This window comes from Geotrypetes seraphini, chromosome 7 (assembly GCF_902459505.1).
Source record: "Geotrypetes seraphini chromosome 7, aGeoSer1.1, whole genome shotgun sequence".
In the NCBI taxonomy this organism is placed as follows: Eukaryota; Metazoa; Chordata; class Amphibia; order Gymnophiona; family Dermophiidae; genus Geotrypetes; species Geotrypetes seraphini.
The window spans coordinates 116,288,916-116,314,272 of record NC_047090.1 but is presented as its reverse complement, the minus strand read 5'-3'; the positions used below and the strand labels follow the sequence as shown (position 1 = coordinate 116,314,272).

At 43.6% G+C, this 25,357-nt stretch overlaps 2 protein-coding genes across 6 annotated transcripts in view; one reads left to right on the top strand and one right to left on the bottom strand.

The window, feature by feature from the left end:
- The window catches only part of HAUS2 (HAUS augmin like complex subunit 2), a 34,158-nt gene extending 23,072 nt beyond the window's left edge, over positions 1-11,086 (bottom strand). For 2 of the 3 annotated variants that reach the window (XM_033951555.1, XM_033951556.1), the window contains exons 1-3: positions 10,847-11,086; positions 10,641-10,733; positions 970-1,039 (exon numbers count right to left, since the gene is read on the bottom strand). In XM_033951555.1, the coding sequence (XP_033807446.1) occupies positions 970-1,039; positions 10,641-10,733; positions 10,847-10,936 (253 nt within the window). In that variant the 5' untranslated portion in view covers positions 10,937-11,086. The remainder of the gene's footprint in view (positions 1-969; positions 1,040-10,640; positions 10,734-10,846) is intronic. The other variant, XM_033951557.1, reaches the window with a different exon arrangement.
- A 184-nt stretch (positions 11,087-11,270) lies between these two features.
- The window catches only part of LRRC57 (leucine rich repeat containing 57), a 36,818-nt gene continuing 22,731 nt past the window's right edge, over positions 11,271-25,357 (top strand). The window contains exons 1-3 of one of the 3 annotated variants that reach the window (XM_033951554.1): positions 11,271-11,568; positions 23,302-23,460; positions 24,291-24,423. In XM_033951554.1, coding sequence (XP_033807445.1) covers positions 23,377-23,460; positions 24,291-24,423 — 217 coding nt within the window. In that variant the 5' untranslated portion in view covers positions 11,271-11,568; positions 23,302-23,376. Of the gene's footprint in view, positions 11,569-23,298; positions 23,461-24,290; positions 24,424-25,357 lie in introns of all 3 variants that reach the window. The other 2 variants (XM_033951553.1, XM_033951551.1) reach the window with 2 other exon arrangements.

Here is a 25,357-nt window from a genome sequence, read left to right as displayed (position 1 = left end):
CTTTTCCTGTCCCTATCCCATTCCTGCAAATTCCATCCTCATCTGCACAAGCCTCAAACACTTTAAAATCATAAATGTTTGAGGCTTTTGCGGTTAAGGTAGAGTTTACAGGAATGGGGCAGGAACAAGGAAAACTACAAAACTCATGGGGACGGGACAGGGAAATTGAGTTCCTGTGGGGACAGGGACAAATTTGTCCCCATGTCATTTTCTAGTAAGCATCACTAAAAAGATCTTGAGCAAGTTACAGAAATCTGAATAAGATTGAAGAGGTTTAATTTCTAGTGGCAGGGAATTCCAGAGTGAAGTTTAAGTCACGTTTAAGAACATAAGCATCACTGATGATTTTGGAGTGGTTAAAGTCATGACATATTTGGTAGAGAGATGGTACGTAAAGAAGATTTGATTGCGAGGATCTCAAGGTTCTGATGGACGAGTACGGAATTAAATATTGAGAGAGATAGAATGGGGTCCCGATGTGGAGGGTCCTATGTATTAGAGAAAGAATAACTTGCAAAATACTGCTGTAGAGAGTTCATAGATCCAAGCCATTTATAGAAAAAGGGGCTTGAGGAAAGGGTGGTTTGAGGATTAATTTGAATGCTTGATATGCTACTTTTCCTAAAACAGCTATGATGGGCATTCTTGAGCTACATAAATTGGTAAATGGAATATGTGCATTGAGGTATTAAAGTTCTGTGTGGATGATCAGTAGGGAATGATATCCAAAAAAGGTGGCAGTCTTAACTTGTGCTTCTCAATCTACCCTCCCTCATTCAAGAAACAGAAAGATTATAAATTCAGTGTTTATAATGCAGGTTGGCAGATATTCCTTTCTCTACACATCCTTATGCAAATACTTGAGAATTCATGTTCTAAAACACAGATGGCCTTGGTATCATCAAAAAATAAATAAGAGATATAACTGTGTACCATTTCTTCCACTGTCTTATAAAACGATTTACTTACTCAGGAAGAGGGGGTGAGCAATGTCTGCCGTTTCCTTTTCCAGTTGCAAAAGTTCAATTTCTAGACTTTTCTGCAACAAACAGAATCCACCCAAACATTTTAATATATATATATATATATTTTTTTTTTTTACAGTAAATTGACAGCTCTTTGCTGCCTATTCATCGTCCCGAGTTAGCAAGAATAGGGCTGGAAAATCCTAAGTACCAGGTCGTCCATACAAATAGTCCCCTTCCTTTACTAACGCGTAGCGTGGGTTTTAGCGCTGCCAGTGGCGGTAAGTGCTCCGACGCTCATAGAATTCCTATGGAATATGACAAGGGGTGGGGTTGTTTTGAGTATTCTCATTATGCTGAAGAGTGACAGTATATATTAAATATGAAAAGAGACCCCCGTGGCTATGTATTTGAAGAGTACTGTTGTTGTCATGTTTTTATATTGAAGTTGTTTTTATTGCCTTGTACTTTGATATTCTCCTAATAAAAATTTATCAAAAAAAAGAATTCCTATGAGCGTTGGAGCAGTTACTGCTGCTGCCGGCGCTAAAACCCACGCTACGCGTTAGTAAAGGAGGGGGAGTATTTGGTAGCTCAGCCAGGCCAATGTGGGAGAAACCATCAATAGTAGTGCTGAGGAAATGAGCCAGATCCTGGCAGAAAAACAATAGCTGCCAGTGAGAGGTGGAGCTGGAAATTAATTATATTTGTGGAAGGGCTGGCTGCAGACAAGGAGAGAATGAGAAGTAGAGGCAAGGCAAGGGGGTCGAGAAGTGTCCGAGACAGCATGTTTTGAAGCATTTCTTAATATAGAACAACAGTAAAATGACCAGAGTAGTTGTGTGATGGGCCATAGCAATTCCACCGTTCAGATAAGTAGATCTACATTATAGAACATATGCATAATTAGTGAATACGGTGGTATGAGACAGTGATCAGCTATGATGGTCTTGTTAGCAACCAGCTTCGTGTTTATCATTTGTGGTTGGTTGTGGGTCTGAGCTTTTCACATTTATATTTAGTATTGATTTTGAATTTCATGATTCAAAGGTGTCCATTTATTGTGAATGCAGGGTTTTTTTTTTCTTATATTGTTCAGTTTTTAATCAAGCAAAACATATTGAATATCGCAGACAAAATGAGCATTTAAAAAAGAGACAATTAAAAAAAAAAAAATATCCAGGCAGCCAGCACACTGGAAACCCTGCAGATTTTTGGTGTAAGCTTGGTGGTGGGAGAAAGGCATTAAAGGCTTTTATTGTAATTTTAGAGGATAGGCTTCTAAATGGGTGGGTTTTGGTGCCCAGGCTACTTTGAGACAGGAGCCATGCCTTGGCCTACTGGACTACCAGGCATTTGGTGCTAGGAGGGCTAGATGCTCTATCCAGGGCTATTTCAGCTCTTTTAAAACAATGTCAGTATGCAAAAGGGAGCTCTGGGGCTAGCCAAAGGAAACATTTATGTTATTACCTGCTAATTTTCTTTCCTTTAGACGCAGCAGATGAATCCAGAGACTAGTGAGTTTTAGATATTATTTGAGAAGGTTACAAGTTAGAATTCTCCTCTCCCGTCAGAGATTCTTTCTTGGTTTCCCTGTGTTCGGGGGCGGCCACGGAGAAATTGGTGAGAAGCACCTTCAATTCACTGCTGGAGCTAGGGGCAGTAGTTCCTGCTCCTCCAGAGCAAAAGGGCCAAGGAAGGTACTCCATTTACTTTGTGATGGCCAAGAAAGGGGGGGGGGGAGTGTCATTCAGACCCGTTCTGGATCTCAAAAGGGTCAATTTAGTTTCTCAATGCCAGACAGTACCAGATGGAAACGGTGAGGTCAGTCATCACAGTGGTTAAACCGGGAGAATTCCTCACAGCACTCGATCTCAAGGAAGCGTACTTGCACATTCCCATCCGGCCACAAAGTAAATGGAGTACCTTCCTTGGCCCCTTTGCTCTGGAGAAACAGGGACTACCGCCCCCTAGCTCCAGCAGCAAATTGAGGGTGCTTCTCACCGATTCCTTCTTGGCCGCCCCGAACACAAGGAAACCAAGAAAGAATTCTCCTCTCCTGTGCCAATTCTAACTTGTAACCTTCTGGAATAATATCTAAAACCCACTAGTCTCTGGATTCATCTGCTGCTAGCACTAAGGAAAAGTAGATAACTAAACCATACTGAAATGTAGCTTTTTATTTAGATAAATAGGTCTTTGAAGCGTTCTTGCACCTGTTTTTGCAAAAAATCAATTAGTGTGCTAATCTGTATGATTTTACATCACAGAGCTCATTAATGTTGAATTTAAATGTCTGCATATAATACACTATAAGCCAGGGGTGTCCAATGTCGGTCCTCGAGGGCCGCAATCCAGTCGGGTTTTCAGGATTTCCCCAATGAATATGTATGAGATCTATTAGCATACAATGAAAGCAGTGCATGCAAATAGATCTCATGCATATTCATTGGGGAAATCCTGAAAACCCGACTGGATTGCGGCCCTCGAGGACCGACATTGGACACCCCTGCTATAAGCAGAAGTTTAGTATCAAAAAAGGCAGATTTTTGCAAATTCTTTCTAAAAAAGGGTTTTACTTGCAAAATTACTGAAATCGCAGCATTTGGGGCATTGTGTGCATTACTATGCAAAGCCTTTTGTGAAACATTTTGGCACATCAATATATCAGCCCTGAGAATAGAAATTGAGATTATGATATTCGATAGGCTGGTTCCTAAAGGCATTAACCAACAGCAAGTCTGCTTTAAAATTTCTGAATGACATCACTATCCCCCCTCTTCTACAAAGCCGAGCTAGCGGATGCCGCATGGTAACGGCCCCGAAGCCCATAGAGATTTAAAGGGCTTTGGGACTGTTGCCTTGTGGCAGCCGTTAACGCAGCTTTGTAGAAGAGGGGGGTATGTGTTTTGACTTTCTTGGGATTTTTAACTGAGCTGAATTGACTTGTTTACCTTCAGGGAACAGTGTGACTTGGGGTCGATGGGAACTTTTGACTATGTGTGGCCCAAACCTATAACCAGAACAAAATACCACAGTTGCTATAAAATTGGTTAAATAATTAAAAGTTATTAGGGTCACAGATTAACTCCTATGATCAATTTTCCTGTGGGAAGTTAGGTTAAAACTGATAATGATTAGCAATTAAAGTACATCAAAAGTTTAACATTTTGTATTCACTCTATTCAGAACTGGATTAAGCCCAACTGATGCCCTAAGCAAAGCCCAAAAATAGTGTCTCAGCCCTTCCATTGCTTAACTGACAAGACATTAAGACTCAACAAGTGCTGGGAAATATGATTGCATTGTATTTATTTATTAATACCACTTATAACCTAAGTGGTGTACATTCAGGTACTCAGGCATTTTTCCCTATCCTGGTGGGCTCACACTCTATCTGGTGTACCTGGGGCAATATAAAAAGCTGATGACAGCAAAGGTAGCCAGAGGCAAAAACAGGAAAGAAAATAGACCCGCCCCCCTGCCTACTCACTTAAAATAATAAAAAATGCACAACAGGGATAATAGGCAGATGATGACTTGGGAAGGGTGTATGGCAGGGCTTTACTGCTAGACAGTAGCAAATAGAGGGGGTGATGGAGAAGAGAGTTTGGGGAACATAAAGGTATACTGTATGCTGCTTAGAAGAGGGGACAAGAAAAAGGTGGGATTTGGGACAGGAAAGACAGAAAGGGATTAAACTGCTGGACAGGGGGGAAAAATATAGGAGGAAGCTAAAAAGAGACGGGGGAGGGGGTACTGGAATCACTACTGTTAAAAGTACAAAGCACTGTGCCAATAGAATGGGATCACTCAGTTCAGCCCTTTCATCATGGCTGTTTCATTGTTCACCCCTTTCATCCCGGTGTGACGCATAGTCATATGAAAAAATTAGGACACCCCATGAAATATTCAGTACTTTCTTAAGAAATGTTCACATATCGATGTCAAATCTTTTTTTTTTTAATCTATCCCTGAAAAATAAAGTGATGTAATTGCAGGTAAACAACAAAATTTTTCCTTGATTTACTCATAAAACAAGAGATATCCACAAAAATGTGTATTCTAACTGAGGAATAAATTAGGACACCCTATACCCTAATTGCCAGTGTTACCCCCTTTGGCTGAAATAACTGCAGTGAGACACTTCTTGTAGCCATCTACCAGTCTCTGACATTGGACTGAGGAAAGTTTGGCCCACTCCACAACGCAGAATTCTTTCAGTTGCGAGATGTTTGAGGGGTTTCTTGCATGTACAGTCTGTTTCAAATCACTCCACAGCATCTCATTGGGATTAAGATCAGGGCTTTGACTTGGTCACTCCAGAACTCTTCATTTCTCAGTTTTCAGCCAGTCCTTGGTGGATTTACTGGTATGTTTTGGATCATTGTCGTGTTGCAGGGTCCAGTTCCGCTTCAGCTTTAATTTTCTTACAGATGGCCTCACATGTTCCTCAAGCACCCTCTGATACACGGTAGAATTTATTGTGGATTCTATGATGGTGAGCTGGTCAAGTCCTGCTTCAAAGCATCCCCAAACCATGACACTACCACCTCCATGTTTTCCTGGAATGCTGTATTTGGTGTATGCAAAACATGTCCTCTTTTCTGGTGTCCAAATAATTCAATTTTAGACTCATCTGTCCATAAAATACTATTCCAGAAGTCCTGGTGTTTGTCTACGTTCTCTCTGCAAACTTCAGTCTGGCCTTGATGTTTCTCTTACAGAGCAAAGATTTCCTCCTTACACACCTCCCATGGAAGTTAAATTTGTGCAGTCTCTTTCTGAATGTAGAGGCTTGCACTTTCATATCAACAGCAGCAAGAGCCTGCTGTAGGTCCCGTGATGACATTTTAGGGTTTTTGGAGACTTCTTTGAGCATCTTGCGGTCTGCTCTGGGGGTCAACTTGCTTGGACGGCCAGACCTGGGCAGTTGTTTGGAAAGTTCTCCACTTGTACTCTATTTTCCGGACCGTGGAATGGCTAACGTCAAATTCTTTCAAGATCTTTTTAAATCTCTTACCAGACTTACATGTATGCAAAGTTTCTAGTGGAAAGAATGGGAGGAGCACAACAATTTTACACCGATTTTGATTTATGTATGAAGGTGAATGTGGAAAATGAGAAATGGTCCAAGTTTGATAGAGTAGATGAAACTGAGGTTCATAAAGTTATTTGTGATTGTACACCAACCCGTGCAATACAAGATCCTTGTTCCTCAACAATTATTAGACAAATGGTTAATAAGGTGACCCCTGTAATTACTAAAACTGTAAATAAATCACTTGAAGATGGGATAAAGGAATGAAAGTTAAAAATGAATGATAAATGAAATAAGATTTGAAATAAGAATTACTATGAAGTAACAAGTAGTGAAGCTATCAGCTTTTTTATTGAAATTTAATAAAAGATTGGACCAACAAATACTTTTTGTAGCTAGTAGTATTACATGCCTAGCTACATTCTGAAGGTCCATACATAAAAAACTATTTAAGAAAAATTTCTTATCTATATATGTGGGGCCGCTGTTTATGAGCGAGCATCACATAGCTCTATATAAGGAAATCGTATAAGATTTCAGAGGATTTCGTTAGTGCAGTCAAGCGTGGATGTATTGTGCGGCAATAACTTTGTGGCAGTAATTTCAGCTACTGTATACAGTATATGGTAACAGCGGCAATTGCATAAAGTATTCTCTAAAGAGATTTATCTCGTTTCAATGGACATTTTGATGGCATTTTCAGTTAAATCTTCTGCTATGTCTTAAGAGATTGTAGAATGCGTAGTGTTACATAACATGGCTGTTCACAGATGTATGCTACTATATTCTTTGATTTTCTGCTGTTATTTTATTGAAAACTAATAAAAATTAAAAAACAAACAAACATTGCACTCATTCTCTGCTATGAAAGGGCTCCCGCTGAAATGGCTGCGATGTAACGTCCCACGCTGAAATGGCCACGCTGGATCGTCCTAGACCCCTGTGTAAGAAACACTTGGTGCTGGAGCTACTACTGCTATTTGGTAAGTCATGGGCTGTATGCACCCAGTAACTTTGCACCACCCTGAAGTTAAAAGACCAACAAGTGACCATTCTTAGTAATCAACTCCGACCTTATACATTTGATTTTAGCCAAAGAAGCATGCTTTGTTTCAAAAATAATCATAATAAAGCAAATCTAGACCAAATAATTTCTGATGTTTCTTAGTGTTTGTTACAATTAGATTTAATATCATTTTACCAAAAATTTCCCTATTGCTTTAAAATTTTTCAGTACTAACTTGTCTTCAACTATACACACTTGCTTTGCACTGTATGTAGGAGAGAAATTAATAGATCTTGACAGGTGATAAGATTAGTGTGCAGGGTTACCAGATATTCCTGATTTTCATGGGTTGTCCCAGATGATTCCATTTCCTTGTTTGGCAACCATCTGCCCTGGATTTAGCAACGGGAACAGAAGTACTAAAATGTGCATATCCCTGCTTGCCTCTCCTCTTGCCACCTCCAGCATCAGCCTTCCCCTCAAACCTCCCTTTACAGCTCCTTGTTTTTTCCCCCCAGTTGCAGTACAGAAGCACAACGCTGCAATGCAATGGGGAAAGGACCTGGCTGAGAAGCTCAGCATGGTTGAAGAGAGCCTCTGTGTTGCAGCAGGGTTGTATTTCTGTCCTGCCACTGGAAGGAAAGAACTGGGAGCTGTAAAGAGAGGTTTGAGGGACTGGAGTGGGGGTTAGAGAGCTGCACGGGAACGGGGACGACGGGAATCCCGCGGGACCCGCGGGCATCCCGCGGGTTCCCCCTTTGGGTCACGGGGATCCCGTGGGGACGCCCCCTAGGGTCGCGGGGATCCCGTGGGGACGCCCCCTAGGGTCGCGGGGTTCCTGCGGGGCTGGATGTACTCAGTCGCGCGGCTCTTCTCCCTACCTTCTCTGCTTGCAGCACAGAGCCGAACGGAAGTCTTCCCGACGTCAGCGCTGACGTCGGAGTGGAGGGAGGGCTTAAACAAAGCCCTCCCTCCCTCGACGTCAGCGCTGACGTCGGGAAGACTTCCGTTTGGCTCTGTGCTGCAGGCAGTGCAGGTAAGGAGGAGAGTAGCCTCGCGGTTCGAGTGGCTACCAAGGGAGGGGGCGGTCCGCCCCGCCACACCCCGCCCCGGTTGCAGCACAGCCGGCCAGGTCCCCTTACTTTTGTGGCACTTCCCTGACCGACCGACAACAGCCCCGGTCCGACAATCCTCCCTGCCCTGTAGCCGCGAATCTAAATTATCTTCTTACAGCAGCTGTAATAAGGTAATTTAGATTCGCAGTTAAGGGCAGGGAGGTTTGTCGGACCGGGGCTGTTGTCAGTCGGTCGGGGAAGTGGCACAAAAGTAAGGGGACCTGGCCGGCTGTGCTGCACCCGGGGCGGTAGAGAAGGAGTGGGGAGAAGGACGCTAAAAGGCCATGGGGAAGACGGGAGGAGGGGGGGAAGGACTCTGAAAGCACTTGAAGACAGAGGAGGGAGAAGGACGCTGAAAACACATGAGGAATACAAAGGGGTGGAGAAGGAGGGGGGGAAGGACTCTGAAAGCCCTTGTGGAAGACAGAGGGGGGAGAAGGATACTGAAAGCACATGGGGAAGACAAAGGGATGGAGAAGGACGCTGAAAGGCCATGGGAAGGGCGGGGGGGGAAGGACTCTGAAAGCACTTGTGGAAGACAGAGGGGGGAGAAGGATGCTGAAAGCACATGGGGAAGACAAAGGAGTGGAGAAGGACGCTGAAAGGACATGGGGAAGACGGGGGGGTGGAGAAGGACGCTGAAAGGCCATGGGGAAGACAGAGGGAGAAGGACGCTGAAAGGACATGGGGAAGCAGAGGGGGGAGAAGGACACTGAAAGCACATGTGGAAGACAGAGGGGGGAGAAGGACGCTGACAGGACATGGGGAAGATGGGGGGAGAAGGACGCTGAAAGGAAATGGGGAAGAGAGAGTAAGGAGAAGACGCTGGCAGGGAAGAAGACAGATGCCAGACTATGGGGGGAGCGGAGAGAAGAAGATGGGTGCCAGACCAATTTGGAAGGGGGAAGAAAGGGAGAGGCACAGTAACAGAGCAAATGGAAGATGCAGAAGGAAGAGAGACAGTGGATGGAAGGAATTGAATGAGAACATGAGGAAAGCAGAAACCAGGCAACAAAGGTAGGAAAAGAATTATATTTCTTTTTTTTTATTTTGCTTCAGGATAAAGTAGTATATTAGTTGTGTTGATAAAAATTTATAAACATTAGAGGCTCTGGTAGAAACCCATTTGCAAAGTATGTATTCTTCCCAATTAATATTTTCAAATTAATAAAGTCTTTTTGCTTATTTGTAAATGGGTTTCTACCAGAGCCTTTAATTCAGTAGCATAATTAAATGAAATAACTATTTCTGAAGTTTATAGGGATGGGCGGAGACGGAGGGGATTCCTCGCGGGGACGGGTGGGGACGGAGGGGATTCCTCGCGGGGACGGAGGGATTCCTCACGGGGACGGGTGGGGACGGAGGGATTCCTCACGGGGACGGGTGGGACTTTGGCGGAGACGGGTGGGGACGGGTGGGATTTCTGTCCCCGCGCAACTCTCTAGTGGGGGTGGGGTGAAGGAAGGAGAGAGAATCACTGTGTTTCCCTGAAAATAACACAGTGTCATATTAATTGTGGGTCAAAAAATGCATTATGGCTTATTTTTAGGGGATGTCTTATTTTTTTTTCCATTTACAATAATCATCTCTCCCTTCCTCTCTTCCACCCCAATTCTTGCTCTTTCCTTTCTCCCCCCTCCCAAAATGTGGAGCATCTTTTCTCCCGTCTCACCCATCCCCTTGTGCAGCATCTTTCTATCCCTCCCTCCCATCCCCCTGTGCAGAACCCCACTGACCCTCCTACCGTGAGACTAACATACCTCCGCTCCGAGGACTCCAAAAACAGCAGCGGCGGCAGCACTCTGAACAGGCTGCTTCGTGGTCTTCCCCACCGGAGCCAGGCCTTCCCTCTGCAATACCTTTCTATCCCTCCCATCCCCCTATGCATCAGAACCTTACTGACCCTCCCACTGTGATGCAGCAGAGGGAAAGCCCCAGCGGGGAATACCACGAAGCAGCCCGTTCAGAGCACTGTTGCCGCTGCTTTAAGAGGCCTCGGAGTGGAGGTATGTCAGGTCTCACCGGGGTGGAGGTTGCTGAATTGACGAGTCTGATATTTTTTCTGCAAATCGGGCAATACTACTGTAAGGGATAAAGTCAGGGACATTTAAGGGGGGGGGGCTTTGGGGGGTCAATCTAAACTAGGGCTTATTTTTGGGGTAGGGCTTATATTAGGAGCATCTTTAAAAATCATGCTAGGGCTTATTTTTGGGGAGACAGGGCAGAAGCTGGGCTGGAAGAAATTGAAAGGTGTAGTTGGTGGGGCTGAAAAGGGGATGGAGAGAGAGAGAAGAATTGGCTGGACTGGAAGGTGAGAAGAGAAAAATGTGGAGAGAGAGGTATAGATTGTAATATTTTTCTGGTGGAAAACTGCCATGAGAAGAAGGTCCGGCCCCACTTGACCCCCCACTCTGTCATGCCACATCCAGGTGTCCCAGATTTGCACGTCAAAATCTGATATCTTTATCCTAAAGTGTACAGTAAAGTAGTCCATGAAACAGAAACTAGCGCACCTGATTGATTTCAGCTTTGATATCAGCGATTCGCTCTAACTCTGCGACCCGCTCAAAACAAGGATACTCTCTACGGCTTAAATCCAGCGTTTTCTGCAGGAGTAAAAAGAATAACACAGTATTCGGATCTACTAAGATGGGCGGTGCTTTCAATACATCAAGACACCTTCCAACGAGGGACACAGATCAAATCAGCTCTGCGTTACCTGAGTCAGAACTTCAGATTCCAAACATTTCGCAACGATCATAGCCGCTGCCGTCGGCTGCACCGGATCCCAAGGGTTAGAAGACGCCATGAGACCGTACAAAACATCCAGCAAATTTCAGGACCTTAAACCCGCCATCTGCGTTTCCGAATCTGCCGCTCGAATGACGCTCTCCACTCCGTCGCACCTTGATGACGTCACATCACACGTCCCGTCGGCCATCTCGTGAGTGGCAGCACAGCTCAGAAAAGGGCCTGAATACCAACACTTGACGCCTGCGGGAAAGTCGTTTTACAGTACAGCACTATGCTGAACGCTGCGAGCGTCCGCCATGTTGAGCGTGGCACACTGTAGTATACACCCGGCCTGAACCTGTGCACCGGAAGAAGTGCTGCGCCATGTCTTGTGAGGGGAAAAGTCAGGGTTCAGCCTGCGGAAGTTTGTGAAGTCTCCCTGGCTGGTGACCAGTGCTGCAAGATGAGCGCACAAGGGCCAGGTGCCCCCTGAAGGCTTGTAATAGCGCGTGGCAACGGGGGCACCTGCCCATTCCTGTTTCATGTCTACCGCCGCACTAACCCCCGCCTTTTCTGCTGGGGCGGAGTGGCTGTGGGTGTAAAAGGGCCTGTCCTGACACCCTGCCATCTCCCGCCCCGCCCTCTTATCGGGCTGGGTCCTGATGCAGGCGAAGCCTTCTGCTTCCCTCACTGAAAACTGATTCAAAGGTACCCTGTGTTCGAAGTGCAGAGATTTTTTTTATTTTTTTTTTGTGGGGGGGAATATGTGAACTTTCAAAAGGTATTTTGTTGCGTTTGAAAGACAAAAATAGTAAAATATATCATTGGGACTTCCACGTCGTCATCAGCGCTGCCATAAGCTATGAGATTCTCCTTTAGAGAGAGGCCTGCCTGGGACTAAGAGAACGAGAGGCGATTAGGCACTTAAAGAATTTGCATTTGGTTAGAGCCATGCCAAGCCTGTTTGGGTAAAAAAAAACAACAAAAAACCCTGGTGGATTTTAAGGGGTCTGGAGATAAAAGGCTAAGAGTGAATTGCTGCTGTGAATCCCCAGAACAAGCTCTGAGAGTTTGAGTAGCTGCAGTGTCTGAAGACACAACCACTTTGGCAGTGGCAGCAGCAATAAAAGTAAATTTTCACTTATAATTATGCTACCACACGTTATAGAATACCTACAGTCATGTGTGTAATTTACTGTAACTGACAAAATAGTTTCTAATTGGCACTAATTGCAGTTTGCCTAACTGCACTTAGTTGTTATTCTGCAACCTTAACATGCAAATTCTATAGTCTGTAAGTGCCAAGGGAGTGTGATGGGAGGAGCTTGGGCAAAATGGTTTCTGCCTGTGTTTACAATGCAATATCAGAAAGAAGCCTTTTGGGCAATTTCTAATAAACTTATTGTCATTCAGTTTTTCAAGCTTTTTAAGTTACATACATTTATAAATACCATTTATATAACCACACTGTGCACATAATAAATTCACATATTCCTTATAAAACTCAAAGGAGGACCACGGTGTGGTTATATAAATGGTATTTATAAATGTATGTAATTTAAAAAGCTTGAAAAACTGATTGTTTGACAATAAATTTATTAGAAATTGCCCCAAAGTCTTCTTGCTTATATTGTATTGTAAACACTTAAATGTTGGCACATAAATGCTGGCTTAATTGCTAACATAGAATTAATGCTTTGGTGCACAGCACCTAATTTTTGACAACCTGTAAAGAAGCTTGTTTCAAGTGTAACCTGCTTAGAATAGAGGTTTTCTCTCCTGTACTGGTGCAGTAAAAATGCTCTTAAGTAAAAATCTTTCATGAGTTTGGTGAATTTCTGATTGCCTGGAACTGATTGAACTCTAGCGTAGATGTTCACAGATAACCACCATATGGGTAATTCTACAAAGATGATGCAAACATTTACATGGCAAATACATACATAAATGATAAAATACTAATAGAGGCTTATCAAATATTGGTTTCTGTTTTAGCTTTGTTACCGAAGCTGGCCTGAAATTCCTATTCAGCCTTGTTTCAGTTTTGGCTGAAACCAAATACCCTCCCTCCACCCCAAAGCAGGCCCCACTCCAGCTTTACTCTGCACCCCCCTACTCCAAACAGAAACAAGTCCCCATCTAGCCCCCCTTTCCCTCAGCCTGCCTTACAAGCTCTGGTTTTCTTTTGGTTCATCCCTCTCTTAATTCTGTTCTCCCAACCTTTTGTCTCTTCCTTCAACTTTATTTTTATCTTTTATGAACTGCAGAGTTGCAGTTGTGGATCTCTTGCAGCACAGTCCAGGAGAAGGGTGTGATGCAGTGGTTAAAGCTATAGCCTCAGCACCCTGAGGTTATGAGTTCAAACCCATGCTGCTCCTTATGCACCCTATTTAATCCCCCCATTGCCCTAGGTGCATTAGATAGATTGTGAGCCCACCGGGACAGAAAGGGAAAAATACTTGAGTACATGAATAAATTCATGTAAACCGTTCTGAGCTTCTTTGGGAGAATGGTATAGAAAATTGAATGAATGAATAAATAAATAAATAAATATTAATTACTGTAAAAAAAAAAAAAAAAAAGTAATAATAATAATGGTCTCTTTGAGGCAGGAACTATCCCCAGTTGCTCCTGCCCATGCCTGCTCTGCAGTATGGATGCTGTGATCCTGTAGAAATCATGACAGCCATTTTGAAGATTGGAGGTGACATAGACAGGAGTAACTGGAGATTGCTCATGCCCCAAAGAGGCCACTAAACCACCAGGGTTTGTAAGGTGGGACCAGAAAGGACCCTACAGGTTGAGGCCTGTTTCTGTTTAGGGGAGAGAGTGGAGTAGGGCCAGTTTTTTGTTGGTGGGGGATGCAAGCATGCTGATACAGTTTTTGGTTGCAGCTCTGGCTGAAACTGTGCAATAAAGTTTGACTGCAGATTTGGTTTCAGCTATAAATGAAAAAAGGCTTCAGTCACCTTCTAAATACTAGCATGTGTGTGCACATATAGGCATGGGCGGAGATTACTTCTGAATGCTGGGTACTGGAGATTATTCAGGGGGTACAAGCTCGAGTTCTTTCATTCCCTTCTGCACCTCTTTGTGGATTCTCCAGAAGGAAGGCCAAAGCGGTCAGAGTCAGAGCGACTGTACAGAGACTATTAGATCTGGTGGCCATAGAAACATGAAAGCAGATAAAGGCCAAATGGCCCATCTAGTCTGCCCATCCACAGTAACCATTATCTCGTTCTCTCTCCAAGAGATCCCACGTGCCTATCTCAAGCCCTTTTGAATTCAGACACAGTCTCTGTCTCCACCAATTCTTCTGGGAGACTGTTCCATGCATCTACCACCTTTTCTGTAAAAAATTATTTCCTTAGATTACTCCTAAGCCTATCGCCTCTTAACTTCATCCTATGCCCTCTCATTGCAGAGTTTACTTTCAAATGAAAGATACTCGACTCATGTGCATTTACATTACGTAGGTATTTAAACGTCTCTATCATATCTCCCCTGTCCCGTCTTTCCTCCAAAGTATACAGATTGAGATCTTAAGTCTGTCCCCATACGTCTTATGATGAAGACCACATACCATTTTAGTAGTCTTCCTTTGGACCGACTCCATCCTTTTTATATCTATTTGAAAGTGCAGCCTCCAGAATTGTACACGATATTCTAAATGAGGTCTCACCAAAGTCTTATACAGGAGCTTTTTCCTACTAGCCATACCTCTCCTAAGCAACCTAGCATTCTTCTAGCTTTTGTCGTCACCTTTTCAGCCTATTTGGCCACCTTAAGATCATCACATACAATCATACCCAAGTCCCGCTCTTCTGTCGTGCACATAAGCTCTTCACTCCCTAATCATAAGAATTGCCACTGCTGAGTCAGACCAGAGGTCCATCATGCCCAGCAGTCTGTTCACGCGGCGGCCCTCTGGTCTAAGATCAGCACCCTAACTGAGACTAGCCCTACCGTTCTGTCTGGTTTTTGCAGCCCAAATGCATGGCCTTGCATTTCTTAGCATTAAATTTTAGCTGTCAAATTTCAGATAATTCTTCAAGCTTCGCCAACTTTTTCTTCATGTTATTCACACCATCTGGTTGTCTCCTCTATTGCAGATTTTAGTATCATCTGCAAAGAGGCAAATCTTACCCGATAACCCTTCAGCAATATCGTTTATAAAAATGTTAAAAAGAACAGGCCCAAGAACAGAACCTTGAGGCACACCACTGGTAACATCCCTTTCCTCAGAGCGATCTCCTTTGATCACTACCCTCTCTCGCCTTCCACTTAACCAGTTCTTGACCCATCCCATCACTTTGGGACCCATCCCGAGAGCACTCAGTTTATTTATTAGACGTCTGTATAGAACACTGTCAAAGGCTTTGCTAAAATCTAAATATACCACATCTAGCGCACATCCTCTATCCCAGTGGTGTCCAAACTTTTTTCAAAGAGGGCCAGACTTGATGAAGTGAACATGCGCGAGGGCCGACCATTTTGCCTGACATTTAAAATGAAGTACAAATGAACTATTTTATGTAAACTTTATTGCAAACGATTTGAATTACAATTCTAAACAGTAGTAAAATCACTCTGCCTTTCATATTTAAAGGCCAGATGAAAAAAAACAACACAGGATGCTGAAATATATGCCAGGAACACAACTAACATTAACTGAGATTTTTTTTATCATGTATTCATCTCTATTGAAAAAAATGGCCTCCACTAATGTGAAGGGTGAAACTGAGATCTGGACTTCAGCACATAGGCTAGGTCTGTTTCAAAGGCAGTGGTTTTGATACGCAAAATGTCACGCAGGTGAGAGTCACTTAGTCTTGTCCTCACGTGGTTCTTGTTAAAGTTCATAGCAGAGAATGTCTTCTCACACAAATATGTTGAACCAAACAAGCTCAGCATTTTCTTAGTAAATGTTCGAATCTCTGGAAACCGGCTCTTATCCAGTTGGTGGTAAAAGTTCACAAGAGAGAGCTGTTGGTGACGACTGCGTAACTCGCTGTCGCAATGCAGCTCAATGAGTTCGAACTGCAGCTGATCTGGAGCATCATTGGGGTCAACAGAGAATGGAGAGGAGAAAAGGCTGAGTTCCTTTTCAATAGCTTCAAAATCCTGAAAGCGCCTATTAAACTCCCCAGCCAGAGATGTGATGTCTGCTGCATATCTGCTCATTTGCGCACTGATATTATCCTGTGGAAAACTGTTCATTATTTCCTGCAACGCTGAAAAATGTATGGTAATGGGCTGTGTTTGTGACAACTGCCTTATGAAAAGTTGCAGCTTTGTTCCAAAGGCTTTGAGGTGTGAATAGAGCTGGTTCACCGCTGCATCTTTCCCCTGAAGACTTGTGTTCAGTACATTCAGATGCTTTGTTGTGTCAACTAGAAACCCCAAATCAGCCAGCCAAATAGGATCAGATAGTTCTTGCATCGGTTGTCCCTTTGTGTCTAAGAATTCTTTAATTTCCTTCCTGAGAGAGTAGAAACGCTGAAGTGCGGACCTCCGACTGAGCCATCTTACATCGTTGTGATATAAAAACATCTTCGTATTCAGCCTGGATGTCCAGAAGAAACTGTTTAAACTGGCGGTGGCACAGGGATTTAGAGCGAATAAAATTAATAGTCTTTAGCACCGGTTTCATAACATGATCATATTTGAGATGTTTAGCACAGAGAACTTGTTGATGAATGATACAATGGAGTTTAATAGCTTTGCCTCCTTCTTCCATCACTTTGTTACAGATTAGGGTTGATAATCCACTTCGTTCACCAGCCATGGCAGGTGCCCCATCAGTAGTAATCCCAATAACTTTGTTCCAAGGCAGTTTCATGTCATCTATGGCAGAACTAACAGAAACAAATAAATCTGTTCCTCTTGTTTGGCCCGTAAGGCTCTGAAGGTCAAGTAGCTCTTCAGTCACATTAATTTCATCGTCAACCCCTCTCATGAAAATCAGCAACTGGGCTGTGTCAAATAGATCCGTGCTTTCATCACAGGCTATTGAAAAGAAGTCAAAATCCACTCCTTTGGACGTCAACTGTCTCTTAATATCTGGTGAAATATCTTCAATTCTCCGTGCTACAGTGTTACGAGCCAGGCAAATGTTGGCAAACTCTTGCTTCTTCTCAGGACAGATATTCTCAACCATTTTCATAATGCATTCTTTGATAAATGCACCCTCAAGAAAAGATTTGCCTTTTTTAGCAATTAACGTTGCAACCTCATAGCTCGCCCTTGTGGCATTTTCATTTGACTCACGGGCTCTTGTAAAAAATCGCTGTTGCGATATTAAAACAGCTTCAATTTGCTTACACTTTTCAGCGCGGTCACGCCCTGTTAACTTGTCATATGTGCTATATCTCGACTGGTAGTGTCTCTTGACATTAAATTCCTTATAAACAGCCACAGTCTCTTGGCATATCAGACAAACGCAGTAATTCCGTATTTCAGTGAAGAAATATTCTACTTTCCATCTATCTTGGAAATGTCGGCCCTCACTGTCAACTTTTCTTCTCTTATTTACAGTCGCCATTTTAGAAATTGGCCAGAAGGGGGAGAAATTATGAGCGCAGTGCCTGAGGTTTTGGTTCAAGTGTGTTCACCCAAGCCCTAAGTGTGTTTGCCCGAGCACTAATAGATGTGCACAATGAGGACGCAGCACAGGGAGAAGTGACGCTTCTATGTTGCAACAAAGACGAATAAAAAGGGAAATCAAGGTCATGTCTCGCTGTGCATACAGAATTGCTTCCTCACAGTGGATTCAACACCATACAGGTGGCTGTAATAAAGGAAAAAAAAACAATCAGTGCATACAAAGTGATCAAATAAATAAGAATTGCAAGCTGAACACTAAGCTAGGAACATTACTAGAAAAGATACAAAAATTAAAAAATAAAGTGCAGCGCAAAAAAACATGTCTATCACACATCAAATGAATATAGCAGTAAGGCCCAAAAGTCCCTAGAAACAGGATAAGGAAGGACGCACTGTTATCGGAGGTCCCGGCGCCGCCCCTCCCCTTCTACCTCTCGGCGCTGCTTTCTGGACTTTTTTTAAATTACATTATGTACATATATATGGAATTATATGAAGCAACAGGGCTTTATGGATAAAATTGCACTTACTAAAACAGGAAGTAGACCTCCTCGGTCAACTCTACATGGGGCTACAGGTGGCTGCGTGGTGAGAGAAGGAATGCAGATTTCAAATCCTTCTGCATTCCCGCGTCGTAGGCGGCGCCAGGCACATAGAAAAGAGCGGGGGCGGGGATGTGCGATGGCTCAGACACAGAGAAAGACATTGATCAGCCGTGTCTCTGGGGGCCGTATGGAAGTAAAGGACGGGCCGCAACTGGCCCGCGGGCCGGACTTTGGACATTACTGCTCTGTCCAGTTCTCTGGTCATCCAATCAAAGAAATTGATCAGATTTGTCTGACAAGACCTACCTCTAGTGAATCCATGTTGCCTCCGGTCCTGTAATCCACAGGATTCCAGAAACTTGACCATTCTCTGTTTTAAAAGTGTTTCCATTAATTTGCTTACCACAGAAGTCAGGCTTGTAATTCCCTACTTCTTCCTTACTTCCACTTTTGTGGAGAGGGACCACATCTGCCCTTCGCCAATCCTCCGGTACCACTCTTGGCTCTAGAGACTCGTGGAATAGGTCAGTCAGCGGAGCTACCAGAACTTCCCTAAGTTCCTTCAGCACCCTAGGATGTACATCATTGGGCCCCATTGCTTTGTGTACTTTTATTTTAGCTAGCTCCTCATGAACACAACCCTCTGAAGATCGATCAGGGTCTATTACTCCTCCATCCCTATTCGTGTTTGTCTTCTGTGGTCCTGCTTTTGGCGCTTCAGCCATGAACACAGAACAGAAATATCTGTTAAGCAATTCTGCCTTTTCTTTATTAGTTTCTACATATTCCTCCCCTTCACCTTTGAGTCTCACAATGCCACTTTTGCACTTCTTCCTATCACTAATATATCTAAAATAAATGTCTTGTCTCCCCATTTTACTGTTTCAGCTATTTTTTCTTCCATTTGCATCTTTGCTTTCCTGACTAAATGAAGCTGAACTGGATGAAGAATCAGACTCAGGCAGATACTCCATATACTTCATGGTGCCCAAAAAGGGCTCAGAAGACTGGAGGCCGAATATGGAACTCAAGGTGATCAATTCGGCCCTCAAGATACCCTGCTGCCACTTAGAGACGGTACAGTTAGTCATTGCATTAGTGACACTGGAGGAATTTCTTGCCTTGGATTTGACAGAGGCGTATCTGCACATCCCCATATTCCTGGAAATTCTTGTGCTTCTGTTTTCTGGAGCAGCATTTCCAGTTTGCGGCCTGGCCAAATGCCTCACACCTTCACCAAAGTGATGGTGATAGCGCACCTCCGCAAGGCAGGGTTTCAGGTGCATCCGTATCTGGACAATTGACTAATAAGAACCCTGTCTGAGTCCTAAGCAGTGCAGAGAATGATTCAGCCCCTGCAGAACCTGGGATAGGTGGCCAGCTTTCAGAAAAGCCAACTCAGTATCTGGAGAATCTCGGTCTCATGTTCAAAACAAAGGAGAACATGGTCTATCTGCCAGAGACCCACAGGGAGAAACTTGCATGTCAAATCAGGGAGTTTTGGGATAGTCCAGCCCCCACAGTTTGGCATTATTTGCCGGTGCTGGTGTTTGATGGTAGCAACTATAGGTGTGGTTCCCTGGGAAAGGGCGCCTATGTCCTCTCCAGGAAGTGTACTATCTTGATGATGCCCACAACAGGATGCATTGTGGAGGCACATCTGACTGGTTGGTTATGGCCATAGTCCCTAGCCAGAGAAGTACCCCTCTGCATCTCCACATGGATGATTCTGACAGTGGATGATGCCAGCCTTTACAGATGGGGAGTGCACTGCGAAGGGTATCTGGTTCATGGACATTGGTCTCCCTTCCAGAATGGTCGATCAACTGGTTGGAGCTGAGAGCCATCCGCCTGGCGCTGGAGACATTCAGAAGTGTGTTATAAGGGAAAATAATGTGAGTTTTCTCAGACATTGCAACGGCTGTGGCCCAAGTCAATCAGCAAGGGGGCACCTAGAGTGCATTTCTTCGCCTGGAAGCTCAAATGTTGTTTCGGTGGGTGGAGAACAAGGCGCTCTCAGAGGCCCATGTAGCAGGAGTGGACAATGTGCAAGGGCATTTTCTCAGTTGGAAGACTCTGGATCCCGGAGAATGGGAGCTGTTTCATGAGGTATTCAACTGCATTATGAGCCGATGGGGTTTCAATTAGATGGTGTTTGTAACCAATAGGAAGGCGGCTTGATTCTTCATTCAAAAATACAAGCCAGGAAGTGAAGGATTGGATGCCCTGGTGCAGCCGTGGCCAGTGGCAGAGCTCCTATATTTGTTCTCTTCATGGCCCATGATAGGCAGGGCCCTGAGGATAATAATATTGCAACCAGGGCTGGTAATTCTTGTCATACCAGACTGGTCGAGATGGCCATGGTATGCAGATCTCATCCGTCTACAGAAGGACCGAGACCTCAGATTTCTGAGTCTCCAGAGATGCTCATACAGGGCCTGAACGACATGGAAGATCTGGAATGCTTTAGTCTTGCAGCACGGCTCTTTAGTGCACAGCCTTGAAGCGCAAAAGCTACTAAGACGTAGTGATTGCCACCTTCTTAAGATCCAAGAAACGATCAACCTTAGCCGCCTATGTGAAGGCCTGGAAGTGCTTCCAGGTCTGGTGCTCACAGAGAAGTTCGGACCCAGTCACAGCCCTGATATCCATAGTGCTAGTATTCCTGCAAGAAGAGCTAGAAAAAGGCCTTGTGGTTGGCACTAACTCCCCGGTCCCATCCCCACAAGTTTTGTCACTGTCCCTACCCCGTTCCTGTAAGCTCTGCCTTAACTGCATAAGCCTCGAACACTTACGATTTTAAAGTGTTTGAGGCTTGTGCAGATGAGGATGGAGCTTGCGGGGACGGGGAGAAATTTATCCCCATGCCATTTTCTATTTCATGTTTTTGACCTACAGTTAACAAAAACACCTTGGCCTTATATCCAAGCGTGGTTATATTCCTCAAAGGAGCATTATGCTTGCGTCCTCCAGTAAGATGGCTTTTTCTTACGTAGAGTGTTAACCTGGTCCTGTAGGTGCTCACCGAGGCTCTGTATGAGCTTCTAGAGCATGTCTCATTGATGGGCCTCGCAGTCAAAACTGTGTTTTTAGTAGTGATCACTTCGGCTTGACAGATGTATGAACTTCAGGTGTTGCCATACAGAGAACTCTTTCTTGAAATTTCGGAGTCAAGAGTAGTTCTGCATACAGTTCCATATTTCTTGCCTAGGATAGTTTCATCCTGTCACATCAACCAGGAAGTCTGGTTGCTTGCCTTCCTCAGGGTCCAAGAAAATTGACAAGGTCCTGAAATTGCTGGATGTTCGCAGGGTACTAATGCATTATCTGGAGATAACAAATGTGTTCCACCTGTCTGATCACCTCTTTGTGCTAGCAGGTGCTGCCTGTAAAAGCTACCCAGCTTCTAAGGCAACTACTGTATTTCCAGATGTTTTCATATGGCCATTTCTACTGCCTATATCAGAAGCGGGAAGTGTCTGCCCGTATCCTTGAAGGCACATTCCAGTTTCCAAGTTTTATTGTTATTTGATATTCAAGGGAGCTATCAATGTGGTTACAATATTGTAATGATACAAATAAGGGATAATGAGAGGAAAATCAAGAATTTTAAGCATTGCTAGAGAGAGGTTTTTAGATTAGCTTTAAATTTCAAGAGAGAGGTAAGTTGGAGAGGTAAAGAGTTCCTTAATGAAGATCGAGGAATGAATGAAGTCTTATACATGTCTAAATGAAAGGATGTTAAGAAGATTTTTTTTCCCAAATGTGGCTTCCTCATGGACAGAGTCGAGATGTAACCTGAAGAAATTTTCAGTGGCAACATAGTCCTTCCTTCATACTTTCACAAAGCTTTACAGAGTGGTCTCAATGGCTGAATTGGGTTCCATATTTAGATCTTCCATACTTTCAGCAGGCTTATCTGCCCCACCCTAGATTCCAGGAACTGCTTTGATACATCCCGAAGGTTAAGGAATGATATGTCTGTTGCACTAGAAGGGAAGATTAGGTACTTACCTCAATAATCTTCTTTCTATAGCAGATAGACACATAATTACTGATGTTTGCCCCGTTAGATGTTCCTTAGCCTGCTTTCTGCCTCAGATGTGGCTGAATGACTGGATATCTTGTTTCTTCCCTTTATCCAGTAAAGACATGGACGGGGAATGTCGCTGCTACTTCATTGAATCCAGGGAGTACTCCCTTTACTCCAAAATGGTTATTAGTGCAGGTTGCATTCCAGTAGGTGACTTGTTTGTTTTCACCTGGTTATGTGTTATAATGGATTCATGGTGGGGGGTTTTACCCCCAGTTTCGATTGTTAATACTTTTGTGATATGAGTAGAACAGATTTGTCTCTCGGGGAGTATCCCCGTACCCTTCCCTCTTATGTTTCCTCTCTATGGCTGACCATCTGCTTTAATACAAACTGCGGAGTTAAAGGACAGCCCAGAGAGATGGGAGGCATAGCAAAAATTATAATGAGGTACTCAATTGGGGAGGCGACAGTTTTTGTGCTAAGGGGAGGTACAGCTGTGCACAGGTCTGAGCAGTATAAAAAATTTCTAAATATTGGCAGCACAAAAATCGTATGCACAGAATAAGCATTCTAGTATGCACACAGATATGTGTGTTCTTTTTTCAGCTCAGATATATGCACAGCATTAGCTGCCCTTAGCGTAAAACCTTGTGCACATTTACTCAATGTGCTTTCTGACTATTACAGAAGTTTTACATGATCCTAATTGTGGTATAATTTGTTTTCTGCATTGGCCAGCAAAACGTTGGATGATAACTTGCATTAGTAGCCAAGAGCTAAGCTATCGGTGCAAGGCTCTAATGCAAGCTTTCTGCACCAGCCCCTAAATTTTTGTACCTGAGGCAATGGAGAGTTAGGTGACTTGTCCAAGATCACAAGAAGCCACACTGGGATTTGAACCAGCACCCCTCTAAGCTCTATCCATCAGGCTGCTCCTCTATACAGTCTTTACGTCTAGTGGGTGTAGGGGGAGAGTGTCTGGCTGCATAAGGAGATATTGCAATCATATTCTCCTCTTGATCAGTCATTCCATTCACTTAGTGAGGGAATCCTTCAATTTAAGCTGATTATACACTTCCCAACCCCAATGCCCTGAGGGCTGAATTTCTCATCAATGCAGGATGGTTCAAAGCTTCTTAACATTTTAGTAATCTAATTGCTGGGAAAGTAATTTATCATCAGTCCAGAGTCTGACAATCCAGGAGGTTGGCAAGTTGGGGATGTAATTGATACTTTTGTGCTTGTATTGAGGAGCAGGAAGAACACAATAAGCTGGGCCGCTGCAGAGTGAATGAAAGATCAAAATTACTGCTTGGAAGACAGATCAGGATGGGGAACAGCGCCTTGAAAGCTCACTTGGAGACAGCACAGAAAACAGGAGTCTTCCAGCTGACTGAGAAGGGGCTGACTGAGGTAACCCCTTCACTGCATGTGGGGAAAGACTTTGTCCAGTGATCTGTTGCATGTTATTACTCTGATTCCATTGACCATACTTAAGAGCATGCATTTATTTATTTATATAGTATTTATATTCCACTTATAGCCTAAGTGGTTTGCATTCTGATACTCTACCTGGGGGCAATGAGGGATTAAGTGACTTTCCCAGGGTCACAAGGAGCATTGTGGGATTTGAACCCACAACCTCTCTTTTTAGAGTTTGTTGATTTTTTTTTTTTTCCCCTATCTCTGAGGTTGAGAGAAAGTTCTTGGGATATTTGCTGGAGCAGGGATATAGATGGGAAGCTTCTGTTTTTATTAGTGTGAGGTTGGAGGAAAGGGGAGCAACATTAGTTATCGTTCCCATCATATGTTAAAGCTGCTGTGCCAGCACTTGTCTTGCCACTCTGTGTGCAGAGTTATTTACAGTTGTCTGGGTGACACCATGTCCCAAGATACTGTAATGCAGGGGTGTCCAACCTGGAGCCCCGTGAAGTATTTTATGTGGCTCCGGTCGAGGGCGATGCAGTGTTTCCCTCTGCTGCCCCCGGGTATTTACAGTCTTGCCAGCTCCCTCCTGTGTCTTGCTGCAGGGTGCGGCCCCAGAAACTTTTTTTTCAGTCAATGTGGCCCAGTGAAGCCAAAAGGTTGGACACCCCTGCTGTAATGGAAGAATTTGGTTCTGTAGCAGCACAGCGTCAAGGTTTGTAAACATGGGAAGGGGGAGGCAAGTATGCAAGCTATTAAACTGCCAGGCAGTCCTACAGCAGGGAGCAACTATCTTTCCTGTTGCATTTTTCTCTTAGTTTCCTGAAGATCTGCAGAAGCTGGTGAGCCTAAGGACGATTGATCTTTCAGGCAATAAGATAGAGACTTTACCGCATCTGGTGGGAAAATTTATCCTTCTCAAGACCCTCACTCTAAATCACAATAAACTGAGTAAGACCTTTGGGCTATTACTAATTCATTTTTTCATTTATGGCATTGTTATCACTGAGCTTTGTCATTCTGAAGTCTGTCAATGGCATTTGCCAGGTTCTTCTCTTTGATTGGTGATTATTTTGGTGAATGAATAGGTTTGGCCTGGTATCACTCTGTTGGGCTTCCAAGGCTATGGCATTACGGGGATAATTCTCTTAACAGTGATGCACTTAAATGTTTAAAAATAGTTGCATTTATGCTATTTATTTCTTTGAAAACTGATCATTCTTGATGGCTTACATAAGCTCAGACATGATAGTTAAATAAAACGTAATTACATAAAACAGGACAGAAATAAATAAAATTAAAATCATGATAAAAATGAACTACAAAAACAGACACCGTAAAATTTTATATAATTAATTAGGGCATCAGCTCATCAGGAAATGTTTGCTTTGTCATTTAAATATAGTCATTTAAATATAGTACATTTTACCATCTATTTGTCAAATAAAAACATCAATCCGCCTAAGTGCTTTATTGCAATTACCTGCTTAACTTACATAGCTTGTATTCATTTCCTTTTATCAAATAGGCTCCAGTCAGATGTCCTGTTATAGAATTACCCTGTATGAGCCTTATGGTTACTTTAAAATCTTTTCCATATTTGATTTCTTCTGTCACCCCATGCTGTAGCCCAGGGGTGGCAAAGTCCCTCCTTGAGGGCCACAATCCAGTCGGATTTTCAGGATTTCCCCAATGAATATGCATGAGATCTATTTGCATGCACTGCTTTCATTGTATGCTAGTAGATCTCATGTATATTCATTGGGGAAATCCTGAAAACCTGACTGGATTGTGGCCCTCGGGGATGGACTTTGACACCCCTGCTCTAGCCCATCCCAAAGTTCTGCAAATATCTAAGACAAATGCTTTCCTTTAGCAGCACTTT